A 17,126-nucleotide genomic window follows, 5' to 3' on the forward strand; every position below is an offset into this window, starting at 1 on the left:
CTGGCAACCTTGTGGTTAAGATCCCGCGCTCCAACCAACTGAGCCATCTGGCCACCTAGGAGCTGAGTGGCAGCTCATTGATTTCATCTGGGTTACGGAGGGCACAGCTCGCTGGCCCACATGGGAATCGAACCGGCATCTCTGTTGCCCAGAGCTCGAGTGCCAACAAACTGACCAACCAGCTGCCCTGAATGTGGAGTAATTTTAAAAAAAAATAGGAGACCTTCCTATGGCAAGTCATGCTAAGAAATTGAATGAATTTAAGAACCTATATAGAAAAAGCATACAATGATGAAAAGTGGAATGTAGGGAAGAATGTCACAAGGATTGTGACACTTAGGAAACTGGATCAGATAAGCTCTCGCAACAAGGTAGGCAACATGACTACAACTGATGATGCAAGAGAGGTTCACATTGGACAGTCACTAATAACAGTAAGTCAAATTTTATATATTAAGTTGATTGTAAACCCTACGTTTATAACCCATATATTCTTTTATGAATCCAGAAGAAGGTGATTTGGATGCATCATGTAAAAATGAACACTAATTAGGAATGACAATAACCAAGGCACTAAAGAGCAAGACTCTCGTTTTGGGGAATGCTATTAAGACAGTGAGAATATGAAAAGACTGAGTACAAAGAAAAACTAACATGTCAGAAAGTGTTGAAGGATCAGTGTGAGGATGACCGAGATGAGCAATCAGCACTTTCAAGTGATTTCATGGTTGTGCTATGAGAGTAGGTAGTAGAACAAAATAACTATGTCAGAAGTGGAAAAATAAGGATTTCTGAGCTGTGAGAGGAAAATTTCATCTTCATTTGGTCATTTTGACAATAAAGACACCATAACACTGAGGTACAGCTGCCCTAAAGGTGAGATGAGGTCATCAGGATGAGGCAAAAAGGCCTGAATTACGGGGATGGATGACACAAGCACAGAGGGTGTTACTGTACAGGAAGAAGAGCTTAGAGACAGACAAATTCGGAGGAGAAAGAGACTGGGAATCAAACTTTATTCGCTCATAAAAATCCACTGTATGCCTATTCCTGTTCCTTATTGTGATTGAGGTACTAGGGACACAACGTTATAACAGGCCAATGAGATGTGACTAAGCACACAGGGAAGCACAGACAAAAATAAGATCAAATCCAAGGAGGCACTGAGCTCGGGAATCATGATTAGTAGGACCACAGGAAGTGGAGAATATATGGGAGGGAGGAGTAGGCCTCTGAAATTTTCAAATAGGACACAGAAGTGGAGATTTTGAAATGTGATTTCAGAAGTAAGAAGAGCTGATGAGTGCTTAGGGTTAAAATACAAGATGGGTATAGATGGACTGACTGCTGGACAAGAAGAGAGCTGCTATAAATAGAGCGTCGTGGAAGGACATAGAAAGTGATGACAAGATCTGAATTCTTCATAGAAACAACACATTTGTGAGGAATGTATGTAGCAAGTACCTCCCACTCATTACTCTATCCCTTACTAGCTGTTGGAACATGGAAACCAAAACAAATATACATAGATCCCTTCCGTGTAAATCCACAGCAAATTGAGTTTTGTGGTAGGGTATAAAGCTGGGGCACAACGCCAGTTTTCATATAAATGGCTTTTGCAGCTTTCTGCACTGTCACCTGTTCATAAATCAGTTGTCATTAGAGCACGCAGTTGTTTCTGGGCTCTGTACTGTGTTTCAAAGGTTTATAATTATCCCTATGCAACTACCATTCTGTACCAGTTATAGCAGATTCACAATATATCTTTAATACATGTTAGAAGAGATCTTATGCCATTCTGTTCTTCAAGTATGTTTATCCACATGGCGAGGACTCAGAATTTTAAAGTAGTATTCTACTCTATGACCATGATATTAATATATTCTTTTATTTCAGTCTTATTTCATGTTGCTCAAAGTTTTTCAAAATTTCCATATTTGTGCAGCTGTATATCTACAGCTGTGTGCTGTGCACTGTGACTTCTTATAAAATGCTTTCTCTCATTTTTCCAGCATAGGACAGCTACTCTATGCATTTTATTTAATTCTTTCTATTCCAAGAACCATGTTTTGGCTTTTACTTAATTTATACCATTATAGCTTTCCAATTATTCAAGTGATATTAAAAACAACAACAACAACTTCTGCTTTGCTTAAGTCTTCTCAAAATTCCTTGTGTTGAAACTTTCCCTTATGCAATGCTATACCCATTCCCCAAAAGTTGTGTGCATGAAAGGTTTAATTCACCAGTTTGGGGTTTTCTCATCCTGGATATTCCAAAATGACTGCTCTCTGACCAACTCTTGGGGGACACTTTGTAAGCCCATGGAACATCCTGCCTGGTAAGAGTGTGTTTACATACCTGGGGGCTGGGGCCACACCAGACAGTTCAGGCTCACACTGGGATTTATGGTTGGGGCCTTGGGCCTCACTCGAGGGGCTACACAGTGAGTAAATACATCAGTCACTCAGGTACTCTGGCCCTACATAACCGACCCTCAATAAAAACCTTTGACACCAATGCTTGGGTAAATTTCTCTGCTTGGCAATACTTCATGTGTGCTGTCATACATCTCTGTTGACAGAATTAAGCACTTTCCATACAATTCTACCAGGAGAAGAAAATCAACTTTTGCATTGAGTCTGTCTTGGATGCTGTCCACCATGACTTTTCCCTTTGTTGATTTTATATGTACCCTTTACTGTAAGAAACTGTAAACTCTAAAACAGGAGCTTTGCTGAGTTCCTAGAGACCACTGGACACAGGTTCACAAATATATTTTATACTTTTATAACAGTTTTTTCAAAAATATGTATTTTTAATTTATAGACAGGATGTTTTTCTCTCACACTGTCTATAATTTCTAGTGTTATTAAATTATATTAAATTAACGTTGCAAACTTAATGAAGTTTTCTTTTAACCCAAAATATATTTATGTTTTGTTACTCCATTAACACTTCAGAGAGGGTTTTATATGATATATTCAGAGTATAGAATTTAAAAAAACCCTTATCAATATGTATTAGACACAGAGCAGGGGTCAACAAGATTTTTATGTACAGCATCTGATGGTGAGTATTTCAGGCATTACAGGCCATATTATCTCAGGCACAACTATTCAACCATTTTGTTGTACCAAAAAAGCAGCCATAACAAATACGCAAACAATTAACTATGTTCCATAAAAACTGTTATTTACAAAAACAGGCAGCTAGCTGGATTTAGGTCAAGGAACATAATTTACCAACTCCTGTTCTAGAATCTTAGTTATTGTCCACCATATCTTGTATGAAATCAGAGTGGTATATATAGGTCTATTATATCTAATGTTTGCTGTTTCTCTTCATGTGTCTTGCAGTTTTTATGGATTTTAATGATAAATTAATTGGCACACAGGTATCTACAGCCTCTACATCTCCTTTTCAAATTATCTTCATAGCTTTATCAAAGTGTCCTTTTGATTACTGTATGAATCTTAATCTGAATCGAAACTATATGCAATACTTATATAAATTAAGCCTGAATGGTTTTATGTGTATTCTCTGCATATTATGCATTTCATATTTTAAACATTCAAAATTATTTTCAAGTATGTCTCTTTCTTATAATCTCATACCATTTTCTCTTAATAAGTGACTTTAACACATTGACACTGATATGACACTTACATCTATCTTACTTTATGATGTGCTATTTACATATTAATAGTCATATGTTTTTTAAACAAAAACTCTTCAGTGATAGGTCTGTTTTCTTTGTATTATCATGGTGTTTCCCTTCTAGTAATGACAAAGGTTGTATTTTTGCATTTATAGTAGCACATTTAGAGGAGTTACATTTCTAATTTATAAATCTTCCATAATTCGTATTTATTAATTATGTAGTACGTAGTTTATCCAACTACAAAACCACTGATCAAATTAATGTATCACTTCTACCCGTTTTCCCTTACTTTTTTTTTTTTAAAAGTTCATTGGGGTGACAATTGTTAGTAATATTACATAGATTTCAGGTATACAATTCTGTATTACATCAACTATAAATCCCATTGTGGGTTCACCACCCAGAATCAGTTCTCCTTCCATCACCATATATTTGATCGCCCTTACCCTCATCTCCCACCACCCTCCCCCTTTACGCTCTGGTAACCACTAATCTATTGTCTGTGTCTATGAATTTTTGTTTCTCATTAGTTTATCTTGTTCTTTTGTGTTTTTTTGGTTTACATACCATATATCAGTGAAATCGTATGGTTCTCTGCTTTTTCTGTCTGACTTATTTCGCTTAGCATTATACTCTCAAGATCCATCCATGTTGTCACAAATGGTCCTATTTCATCTTTTCTTACCACCGAATAGTATTCCATTGTGTATATATACCACAACTTCTTTATCCATTCATCTATCAAAGGACATTTTGGTTGTTTCCATGTCTTGGCCACCGTAAATAAAGCTGCAATGAACATTGGAGCACACGTGTCTTTATGGATAAATGTTTTTAGATTTTTTGGGTAGATACCCAGGAGAGGGATTGCTGGGTCATATGGTAACTCTATTCGTAATTTTTTAAAGAACCTCCACAATGCCTTCCATAGCGGCTGCACCAGTCTGCATTCCCAACAACAGTGTATGAGGGTTCCCTTTTCTCCACAGCCTCTCCAACACTTGCTACTCTTTGTCTTGTTGATGGTAGCCATTCTGACTGGGGTGAGGTGATATCTCATTGTGGTTTTTATTTACATTTCTCTGATGATTAGTGATGTTGAGCATTTTTTCACATGTCTATTTTCCATTTGTATGTCCTCTTTGGAGAAATGTCTCTTCAGATCGTCTGCCCATTATTCAATTGGGTTGTTTTTTTGTTGTTGAGTTGCATGAGTTCCTTGTGTATTTTGGATATTAGCCCTTTATCGGAGGCACTGTTTGCAAAAATCTTCTCCCATTCAGTTGGTTGCCTCTTTATTTTGTCGATGGTTTCTTTTGCTGTGCAGAAGCTTTTAAGTTTCATATAGTCCCATTCGTTTATTTTAGCTTTTACTTCCATTGCCTTTGGAGTCAAGTTCACAAAATGCTCTTTGAACCCAAGGTCCATAAGTTTAGTACCTATGTTTTCTTCTATGCAGTTTATTGTTTCAGGTCTTATGCTTAAGTCTTTGATCCATTTTGAATTAATTTTGGTACATGGTGACAGATAGCAATCCAGTTTCATTATTTTGCACGTGGCTATCCAATTCTGCCAGCACCATTTATTGAAGAGGCTGTCTTTGCTCCATTATATGTTTTTTGCTTCTTTGTCAAAAATTATCTGTCCATATTTATGGGGTTTTATTTCTGGGTCCCCAACTCTATTCCATTGGTCCATGTGTCTATTTGTCTGCCAATACTATGCTGTTTTCATTATTGTAGCCCTGTAGTACAAGCCAAAGTCAGGAAGTGTGATACCTCCATTATTGTTCTTTTTTCTTAAGATTGCTTTGGCTATTCGAGGTCTTTTGTGGTTCCAAACAAATCTGATGATTTTTTGTTCTACTTCTTTAAAAAATGCCTTTGGGATTTTGATGGGGATTGCATTAAATCTGTATGTGGCTTTGGGTAATATGGCCATTTTAACTATGTTGATTCTTCCAATCCATGAGCACGGAATGTCTTTCCATTTCTTTGTGTCTTCTTCAATTTCTTTTAACAATGTCTTGTAGTTTTCAGCATAGAGGTCTTTTACATCCTTGGTTAAGTTTATTCCTAGGTGTTTTATTCTTTTTGCTGCAATTGCAAAAGGAATAGTTATTTATTTATTTATTTATTTATTTATTTATTTATTTATTTATTTCTCTGAGAGCTCATTGTTAGTATATAGGAAGGCAATGGACTTTTGTGCGTTGATTTTGTAGTCGGCAACTGTACTGTATTCGTTGATAGTTTCTAATAGCTTTTTGGTGGAGTCTTTAGGGTTTTATCTGTACAGCATCATGTGATTTATAAAGAGTGACAATTTAACTTCTTCATTACCAATTTGGATGCCTTTTATTTCTTGTTCTTGCCTGATTGCTCTGGTGAGGACTTCCAACACTATGTTGAAAAGCACAGATGATAGGGGACAGCCCTGTCGTGCTCCTGAACGTAGAGCAAAGGCCTTCAGTTTTTCATCGTTAATTATGAGATTAGCTGAGGTTTGTCACATATGGCCTTCATTATGTTAAGGCATTTTCCTTCTATACCCATTTGATTAAGTGTTTTAATCATAAATGGACATTGTATCTCGTCAAACACTATTTCTGCATCAATTCATATAATCATACGATTTTTGTCCTTTATTTTGATTATGTGATGTATCACATTGACAGATTTGCGTATGTTGAACCATTCTTATGCCCCTGGGATAAACTCCACTTGGTCGTATGAATAATCTTTTTAATGTATTGCTGCATTCGATTTGCTAGAATTTTGTTTAGGATTTTTGCATCTGTATTCATCAGACATATTGGTCTACAGTTTTCTTTTTTTGTGGTATCTTTACCAGGTTTTGGTATCAGGGTAATGTTGGCCTCATAAAATGAGTTAGGGAGTACTGTCTCTTCTTCAATTTTTTGGAAGATTTTGAGCAGGATTGGTATCAGATCCTCTTTGAAGGTTTGGTAGAATTCACTAGTGAAGCCATCTGGTCCCGGACTTTTGCTTTTGGGAAGGTTTTGGATGACTGATTCAATTTCGTTACTGGTGATCAATCTATTTAGATTTTCCAGTTCTTCATGGATCAGCCTAGGAAGGCTATATGTTTCTAAGCACTTGTCCATTTCTTCTAGGTTATGGAATTTGGTGGCATATAGTCCTTCATAGTATTCTTGGATAATCCTTTATATTTCTGTGTCATCCATGATCACTTCCCCTCTTTCATTTCTGATTTTATTAGTGTCTTTTCTCTTTTTATCTTGGTAAGTCTAGCCAAGGGTTTGTCAATTTTGTTAATCTTTTCAAAGAACCAGCCCTTTGTCACATTAATTTTTTCTATTGTCTCTTTGTTCTCTATTTCATTTAGTTCTGCTCTGATGTTTATTAGTTCCTTTCTTATGCTGTCCTTGGGTTTCATTTGTCCTTTTCTTTCTAGTTTTTTAAGGTGTAACATGAGGTTATTTATTTGAGATTTTTCTTGTTTCTTGAGATAGGCCTGTAATGATATAAATTTCCCTCTAAAAACTGCTTTCGCTGCATCCTAACAATTTTGGTAGGATGTATTTTCATTCTCATTTGTTTCTATGTATCTTCTGATCTCTCCTCTTATTTCTTCTTTAACACAGACGTTCTTTAAAAGTACGTTGTTTAATCTCCACGTATTTGTGGTTGTTTTCTGCTTTCTTTTTGCGGTTGATATCCAATTTCAAAGCCTTGTGATCAGAGAATATGCTTGGTATGATTTTAATCTTCTTAAATTTGCTGAGGCTAGTTTTATGTCCCAATATATGGTCTATCCTTAAGAATGTTCTATGTACACTAGAAAAAAATGCATAATGTATAGTCTGATGTTTTAGGATGAAGTGCTCTAAAAATGTCAATTATGTCCATTTCATCTAATGTGTCATTTAGGGCTGCTATTTCGTTATTTATTTTCTGTTTGGATGATCTATCCATAGCTGTCAATGATGTATTTAGGTTCTCTAGCATAATTGTGTTTTGGTCAATTTCTCCCTTTAGTTCTGTTAGCAGTTGCCTGGTATATTTCGGTGCTCCCTGAATGGCGGCATAAATATTAACGACTGTTATATCTTCTTGTTGTATAGTCCCCTTTATCATTATAAAATGTCCATATTTACCTCTTGTTACCTTTTTTACCCTGAAGTCTGTTTCACCTGATATCATTATGGCTACACCTGATTTTCTCTGGGTACCATTTCCTGCGAGTGTCAATTTTCATCCTTTCCATTTGAGTCTATATTTGTCCTTGTAGCTGAGATGTGTCTCTTGGAGACAGCATATGGTTAGGTTTAGTTTTTTGATCCAGTCGGCTACTCTGTGCCTTTTTATGGTGAGTTCAGTCCATTTACATTTAGGGTGATTATTGATATGTGAGGATTTCCTGTCATTCTATCTATAGTTTTCTGGTAAGGCTGTGTCTCCATTGTTTCTTTGCCTTTTTGCTGTTGTCCATTATTTCTCTGTGGTGGTATTCTATGATGATTCCCTCTGTTTCTTCCTTTATTACAGTATATATTTCAGCTCTGGATTTTTTTTGAGTGGTTACCATTAAGTTTATATAAAAGAAAGTTTGATATTTAGAGTATTCCATTTTCTCCAGCATGCTTACTTTCTCCATTCCCATATTGCAGTTCAGGTCTTTACTCTCCCCCTTTTTATGTTTTGGTTGCCACAAATTGTCCCTGTTGATGGTGATCGAATAGCCTCCTTTACTATTTCTTGTAGTGCAGGTCGTTAGAAAATTCCCTCAGTTTCTGTATGTCTGGAAAGGTCTTTAGTCCTCCTTCATATCTAAAGGATATCTTTGCTAGGTAAATTATTCTTGGCTCATGATTTCTCTCTTTCAATAATTTAAATATTTGGTTCCACTCCCTCCTGGCTTGTAGAGTTTCTGCGGCAAAATCTGATTATATTCTAATGGGCTTTCCTTTGTAGGTTACCATCTTCTTTTCCCTGGCTGCCTTGAGGATTCTTTCTTTGTCGTTGATTTTTGACAGCTTCAATATAATGTGCCTTGGAGAAGGCCTGTTGGGGTTGAGGTAATTCGGTGTTCTATTTGCTTCTTGGATTCGAGGGTCCAGTTCTTTCCACAAGTATGGGAAGTTCTCGTCGACTATTTGTTTGAATATACTCACTGTTCCCTTCTCTCTTTATTCTCCTTCTGGTATGCCCATTATTCTCACATTGCTCTTTCTGATGGAGTCAGAAAGTTCTTGTAGAGTTCTTTCATGTCTTTTAAGTCTCAAGTCTCTTCTTCTTCCATCTGTGTCATATCCAGGTTTCTATCTTCGATGTCATTGATTCTTTCCTCTATCTGGAACCTCTATCAGCAACTCTACTACCTAAGCTGACTATTTCATTCTTAATTTCTTCTACTGAGTTCTTAATTTCCAGAAATTCTATTTGGTTCTGTTTAAAATTTTCTATCCCTTTGGTAAAATGTTCATGTTGTTCTTTGACTGTGCTTCTGAGTTCAATAAATTGCTTATCTGTGTTTTCTTGCATCTCGATGAGTTTTTTCAGAACTGTAATCTTCAATTCTTTGTCATTTAAGTCACATATTTCCATATCTTTAAGTTCATTTTCTGGAGACTTTTCATTTTCTATCTGAGTTGTTTTGTTGCCTTGGTTATTCATGGCAAATAATGATTTATTATTTCTCTTCCTAGACATCTACAGGAGTGGGTTCTGCAACAGGTTGATAGGAAAAGGCCTTTCATTTGTTTTCTAGTAGGTGTTGGTAGAATGTTTTATTTTCTCTGACTGCAGCCTGTTATTCTCTTTCACACTGTAGTGTTATATTTTCTCTGCACCATTCTAGCTTCTCACACAATGGGGCAATTTCCTAGAAGGCGGGCTTCTCCTCTGTGAACAGGTCGCCTGGGTCATAGTGTGCCACGTCCATGTGGGAATATGGAGAGCTTTTGAAGTTCCAAAGCTCTTCCTGCACCACGAAGCTGTTTCAGCAGCTCTGTTTACTCCTGCAGGGATCCACCCAGAAGGGGGGGACAGGGGTGGGGTGGGTTGTGAGCGGTGTCCCAGAGCAATGGCAGCGACCACCACCACATCCAGTCCTCTTTCCACGGCTCCCTCACCTTGGCCAGAACTAGTTGGGCTGTGAGTCGGTGTTTGTGGACCACAGTTCTCAGAACTGCAAATATTCTGTTATTTTGATCTGACACTGTTACTGTTCTGCTTCTAGGACTGGGCAGGTGGGGTCGGGGTAAGCTCTTGGAAGGTAGGGAGGGAGCAGCTTGTCTCACTGCCTAAGGCTTCCGTTCCCTGCAGCACTGAGGGCTTAAACCACAGTTTTCAGCCTTCTTCCCTCCGTCTTTGCTCCGAGGTATCTGCCATGAGCATTGGGTTCAGCCATGTTATATGCTTTCCCCTCATCCCTGTGGGCCATAAGTGGAGCCCTAGCAGTCTGAGTTCTTCCCTCTCCCACAGCTGTGGTAGTTCTGGGATGCAGGAAGCTTGGAGCACTGAACTAGGTCTGCGTCCTGCACCTGCGCAACCCCATCTCCACACTTCTCCCTTCCCTCCTCCCCTACTGATCAGTGAGACGTAGGAAAGGTGACATATGTCTCCTAAGAAACTAAGCATGACTCAGCATTCAGATCACGGAATTTTCCCAGAGGTCTCAGACAGGGTTGGATATAATCAGGAAAGGAGCTGCCACATGCGGAGATTAGCCCCATTCCACACGCAGCTGGTAGAAATGTACTTTTAGAGCAGCCTCAGATACCCCAGTCCTTACCACCTCCTCTGGCCTACAGGCAAATCAGGGTAAGGACGTAAGGCACAGCACCAATGAGAGGATGCTGGGATGGCCTGGGTTATGCCTTCTGGCATAATACTTACAAAAAGAATAAAAAGGGCCCACATTCACCTCCATCCAAGATCACCAACGACACAGCAAAGGAAGGGGGCATCAACCTTCTACAGAGTCTCAGTTATGGTAAGGAAGCAAACCTCGGGCTCAGAGGGACTCAGGGAAGAGCCAAACAAGCTGGAACACATTAGATGAGCTAGGAGAAGGCAGCCCTTCTTGGCGACTCATTTTCCCTTCCTACTGATGGATTGGGGGGAAGACATGCTATAAAAGGTGATGCTCTTATCAAGGGGGGTGGTAATCAGAACCTTGAATTCTGCTAATCAGCCTTCTCTGGGCCCAAATTTTCCATTTGCATAAGATAGACAGTTTGTGGGCCATAACCCAACTCCACATCACTCCTCACTGGGACACAAGTAAAGAGCAGTAACATTCAACTCCATCAACCAAAAACAGGAGGACAAGAGTAAGGAGAAAACAAGGCAGTAGGCACCTGCAGAAGGACAGAGTCAAATGAAAGTCCAAAGACATTTCCACCCATACCCGCCTGCCTGTGCTCTGCCAGTTCTGCCTGGCAGACTCAATCGTACAGTGGAGCCTGGGCACTATTGGAACGAGACCTAGGTCGAGGGAGGACTGTGGGAAAATCTCAGGAAGGAGAACAATTCCTGAGTCATGGTGTGTCACTGAGGAAAGTCCCTATACAATGGGTAGAAACCTAGGAAAAATCCCCGTACAAAGAAATCCACACACTGAGCACTGAACATAAGCTGTGGGGAAAATTGTCCCAGAACCACAAAGTCCCCAGGCACCTGTCTGTGAAACGGGGGTGGAAACTGGCCTGCCTCTGGATGAAGGAAAGAGCATTATCAGTGTCTGAAATGCGGGGGGGAATGGGAGACAGGGAGCGTGCCTGGCTAGGATGTTCACGGGGAGCAGCTGCGGGAGACAAGCCTGGACCATCAGGTGGACCCGGCCAGAGGGCTGTGGAATTCGGGCTGAGACGGACGCAGCTCAGCGCAATCCGGTGAAACTTGACAACAGACAGTAGGTTACACAGGGCAGTGCTGCCTGCGCACTGTGTAGAGGAAGAAGGGACAATTCCTCCTTCACCCCTTTGCCACTCTGACTCCCAAAGACTGAGCGTCACTGTCTGCAAACATGGATCAAGTGTTTCTACAGCCAGTTGACAGAGCCACAGGCCTCTCCGAGTCCCTCCCGGCCAGCAGTTGCTCTCCACACCGACTCCAGGGTCTTCTGAGAGGCTTCCCGCCCCTAGAGATGTTTCCTCTGCTCCTAGGAGCCTTGCCACCCTTCCCGTGATAGTGTCCCCAGCCACACCTTTCCAGAAGTAGGGCTTCCTGCTGAGGCTGGCCAGCTGCCAACCAGGGCAAGCAGGGAGCCACATGTGACATCCCCTGAGAAAACCAACGGAGACCTGGAACAGACAGGGACTGCTTGTATTTTCCAAACATCAGAGCTTGGCCTGTTTGATTTATTGAGCCTCATAACTGACATGTCAGGACGGCTAACACCTCCAGCTCCTAGTGAGGAGAAGGCCCACGTGCATCCCACCGACCTGGATTCAGGCACAGGACGTACCCTCAGTGTCCTGTCAGCTCTCAGAAAGCAGGCGCTATCTCCTCCGCCGCCGCAGCAAGTCGTCACCACCGCCTCTACCGACGCTTCCTCCACTGATCACCTTTTCTTGTCTTTTTCCTTTTTCATTTGGAGACATCTGTTTCAATTTCTGGTTTCCTCCCTCTTTACATATCCAGGTTTTGGTTGTTTTCTTAGTGAGTCTGAGGATATGAGAAACTTCATTATTCACATATTGGGGCTTTCAGGAAAGAGCCGGGTACACACCCAACACACTCTGAAAATAGTTTGAAGGACGGAGCAAGTGGTCTTAGATTTTACTGGGGTCAGAGGATGGAGCCAGAGTGAGAGTTGCTGTGTATACCTGACAAGTTATAGTAAGTCAGGATCTGTGTGATTTAAATGGCCTCATTCATGCCAAGCATGGAAGGGACAGACTTAATCATTATCTTGCCCAGATGTGGAGCAGAGACAATGGAGGACACGAGGTTTGTCAGCTGACAGACCTAGACATAAAAAATGCAGACAGACTATTTACTATGGAAAGCTCAAATGGAATAAGCCCAAATAAATTCCCACCAGGACACAAAATAGTCAGACATCTAAAAACTAAGGGAGAAATTGTGAAAGCAGCAAAACAACAGCAATCTTAACCATAGTGGAAAAACAACTGGGACAACAGACACATTTCATGAGAAATCACAGAGGGTATAAGAACATGGCACAATTATTCAAGTGCTAAAAACTGTTCACCCAAAATTGGATTTGCACTGAAAATTATCCTCAGGAATGAAGTGTAAATCAAGACATTCTCAGATGAAGCAAAATTTAGACAATTTATCACCGGCAGGACTATCCTCAAAGAATGGCTACAAAAATTCTCCTTATAGATTGTAAATGTTTAGGGCTCTTACACTGTCAAGGAGAAAATAGAACAAGAGAAGAGGTAAAAATTATATCACTTATCCGTGGGAGATACATTCCAAGATCCCCCAGTGAGTGCCTGAAACTTAGGCCACTACAAAACCCTGTATGTACTACGTTCTTCCTATACATATGGACCCATGATAAAGTTTAATTTGTAAATTAGGCACAGTAATAGGTTAACAACAATAACTAACAACGAAATAGAACAATTATAACAATATACTGTAATTAAAGTTATGTGAATGTGGTCTCTCTCTCCAGGCAAACTAGGACATTTCTTTTTCCTCCTCCACAATTTCACAGCCAGTAGATTTCTTAGTACTGTCCATTGTAGCAACTTCAGCATATGACTTTTTCCCCTTAAGTCAAGAACGTTTACCTTTTGACTTAAAAGAAGCACTTAACGGCTTCTCTGGCATATCCGAATTGCCAGCACCAAGACTCTTGGGCTTTGGGCCCATTATGAAGTAAAATAAGGATTACTTGCACAAAAGCACTGCAATGCCCTGACAGTCGATCTCATAATCGAGACGGCTACTAAGTGATAAATGGTAGCATACTCAGTGTGGAGACACCAGACAAAGGAATGACTTATGTCCCACACAGAACACCCCAAGATTTCATTATGTTACTCAGAATAATGCACAAGTTAAAACTTATGATTATAATTGTTTATTTCTGTAATATTCATTTACAATTTTAGAACCTTGGTACACCCCGGGTAACAGAATCCATGGTAAGCAAAACCATAGATGAGGGCGTACTATCAATGCAATAGGAATTCCTTGTCTTATATTTTCTAAACTTTCATGGTGGAAACATAACTGTCTGATATAGTTCTTAGTATGTACAGAGAAAACATTTAAGCAAGTTATATTATAAATGAGGGAAGGTAAAAGGAGGTACACTTCACTCAAATTAGTCAAATGTGAACACTAGCATCCTCTGATGATTTATTTAAAACGGAATTCCTAGGGAAACCACTACAAAGAACTATACAGGAGAAACACGTCCAAAACACTACAGGCAGATCAAAATGGAATGCTAATAAATTTTCAAGGAACCAACAGAAAAGAAAAAAAAAAAAGAAACAGAAAAAAATAAAACCAGCAGACTTAAGCCCTAAAATAGCAATAATTACCTCAAATGCAAGCCATCTAAAGACAACGTTTAAAAGACAGACAATCAGAAGGATGCAAAAATAATCTATGTACTGTCTACAAGAAACTCACTTCAAAGTAATGATGTAGGGAAGTCTACAAGTCATAGACCAGAAAAAGATATACCACTTAAATATTAAACATGCAAACAAAAAAGCTGAAGGTCTATATTACTACCAGATAAAGGAGACTGCACAGAAAAAAACATTAAGAGAGACACAGAAGAACATTACATAATGATTAAAGGAACAATCCAAAAAAATGGCGTGTCAATAAGAAATGTGCACATCACAACAACAGAGAATCCAAATATATGAAGCAAAAAATAAGAGAATTAAAAAGAGAAATAGATAAATTTATAATTATAGTAAGAACCTTCAACATCCCCTTCTATGAACTGATACACCTACACAGAAAATAAGCAAGTACACAACATAACAAAACCATCAACCAACATGCTCTCATAGACATTTACAGAAAACACCATGCAGTAACAGCAGAATACATATACTTTTCAAAACTATATAGAACGTACCGCAATTGGCAATATCTTGGGCCATCAAAAAAAGTTTAATGGAAACAAAATAGAGTGTGTTCTCGCACCACAGTGAAATCAAACTAAAAATCAGCTACAGAAAGTTATAAAAAAGGTCACCAAATCTTGGAAATTAAAGAACACATTTCTAAATATTGTTCAAAGAGGAAGTCTCAAAAAATAAAACAAAGTACACTGAACAAAATGAAATGAAAACATGATATATAAAACTTTGCAGGAGGCAGCTAAAACAGTGCTGATATAAAAATTGATACCACTAAATGCTTACATTACAAAACAGAGAAACTCTCAAGTCAATAATCGAGCTTCCATCTAAGAAATTAGAAAACAAGAGTGAAATGAAGTCCAAATAAGCAGAAAGGACATTAAACTCCATTCATGATAAAATTCCCTAAGAAAAATAGGACCAGAGAAATTCCTCACCTTGATAAAAAACATTTATAAGAAACATAAACGTTCCAGATAAGATGGAGCATAGGTACATGCTAGGCTTACCTTCTCTTAACGACTATATCAAAATTACAACTATAATAACCACAAAGAAGCATCATTGAGAATCACCTAAAATCTTGCTGAACCAAAGCCCTACAACTATGGACATGCAGAAGAAGACACCTCGAGACTGGGAGAAGGAGCAGAGACACAGAACAGGCTGGTCCCATACCCGCGTGTGACCATTAAAAATTGGGAGGGAGTCTCGGCTGTGGAGGTCCACTACAGAGGGGTAAGAGGTCCTAGGCCCACTCCAATCCAGGGTTCCAGGGTGGGGAGAGAAGTCCCCATAATTCATGGTTGTGAACACCAGGACACTGTGACTGGGTGAGATAGAGGGCGAGTAGAGTCCTGGCCACACCTCTTCAAGAGCCCGCTAGGACTCACTCACAAACAGAATCACTGTTCCTGAGCTCCAGTACTGGGGCAGCAGCTGCAAAGGCTGCAGGGACATAAGGTGAGGAAAAGTTGTATGGCTTGGGGCAGGGGCTACAGAAGCAACTTTCTCCTGGACAAAGGAACTGGCAGAAGCCTGTTTCTTTGTTGAGCCCACCCCTTCCCTGCGTGCAGATATAGGTACCCACCATATCTGAGTCTCTATGAAGCTGGCTAATGCCCTTGTTTGCCATGCCCTGGTGACTTGAGAACAAGCCCTACGCAACTTCCAGGCACGTTCAAGCCATTTCAAGTGGCTTTTTCATGCAGACCGCCTGCCTTGGCTCATGCTGCAGAATCTCCTGGGGTCTCTCAAAGGTTCACAGAACCCAGATAAGCAGCATCTGGCATGGGCGTATCAAGAAATACCTCTGGCTGAGAAGCCCTAAGCCTGGCACTAGTGCCACCTGGCCTTGGTACGCAGGTTGGCCCCTCAAGGCATTTCCAAGCACGGCACAGGCAGCAGCCATCTGTGGATTTCTTTTTCAGTCCTGCTGGGTGGCACCAGGTGGGACACATGCTGCTGCTGAACTTGACCAGCAGTGGATCCCCTCCCAGGTGGTCCTGGAACTGGCACCCACAGTGGCCAGCTTTGAAATGAGCTGAAGCATCACCCAGATGCCTCAAAGTACGGCACACCCAAGGGGCAGATTGGGCAGATACCAAAGCCCTGCTGAGGCAGATTCTGCTCTGTAGGATCAGCCTCTGCACAACTTCTCCACTATGGTCATAGCCAGTCCTCACAACTAAAGAGCCTGAGGGTCAGTCCCTCTCACTGACCTGCAAACAGAAACCAAGGTCAGCTACAAGAGGAGGGCACACACAACCCACACAATGACACTACTGGAGTTCGTGGCTCAGATGACCAGAAATACTGCGCTGCTGAACCCCACAGCTCACCTACGACACAAGGACACCCATACTAGTATCTAGAGACATAGCAGCCCTGCCTAGTACATAGAAACAAACATAGACAGGCAGCCCAAATGAGGAGACCAAGAACTATGTCCCAAATAAAAGAACAAAAGTCCAGAAAAAGAACTAACAACAGAGTAAAGACTACCAATCTACCCAAATCAGAGTTCCAAATACTGGTTATCAAAATGCTCAGTGACCTCAAGGAGAACTTCCACAATGAGATAGGAAACATATAAATGGAGACAGGCAAGATGAAAAAGAACCAGTCAGAAATAAAGAATACGATAATGGAAATGAAGAATACATTAAAGGGAATCACCAGTAGATTAGGTAAAGCGGAGGATCGATGTAGAATCAGTAATGTAGAAGACAAGGTAGCAGAAAACAATCAGAACAGCAGAAAGAAAAAAGAATCAAAAAAATTGAGGAGAGTTTAAGGGACCTCATGGACAACATCAAGCATACCAACATTTGCATTACAGGGATACCAGAAGAAGAGAGCAATCAATTGAGAACCTAC

At 40.1% G+C, this 17,126-nt stretch overlaps 1 protein-coding gene across 1 annotated transcript in view; it reads right to left on the reverse strand.

Moving 5' to 3' along the window:
- LOC148755038 (uncharacterized) overlaps positions 1 to 15,882 on the reverse strand; it is a 67,163-nt gene extending 51,281 nt beyond the window's left edge. The window contains 2 exon segments of the mRNA XM_088793424.1: positions 15,645 to 15,695; positions 15,838 to 15,882. Of these exon segments, the coding sequence (XP_088649550.1) occupies positions 15,645 to 15,695; positions 15,838 to 15,882 (96 nt within the window).
- Positions 15,883 to 17,126: the final 1,244 nt, after the last annotated feature.

This window comes from Rhinolophus sinicus, chromosome 16 (assembly GCF_057876585.1).
Source record: "Rhinolophus sinicus isolate RSI-liver-muscle chromosome 16, RSI-T2T, whole genome shotgun sequence".
Lineage (NCBI taxonomy): Eukaryota > Metazoa > Chordata > Mammalia > Chiroptera > Rhinolophidae > Rhinolophus > Rhinolophus sinicus.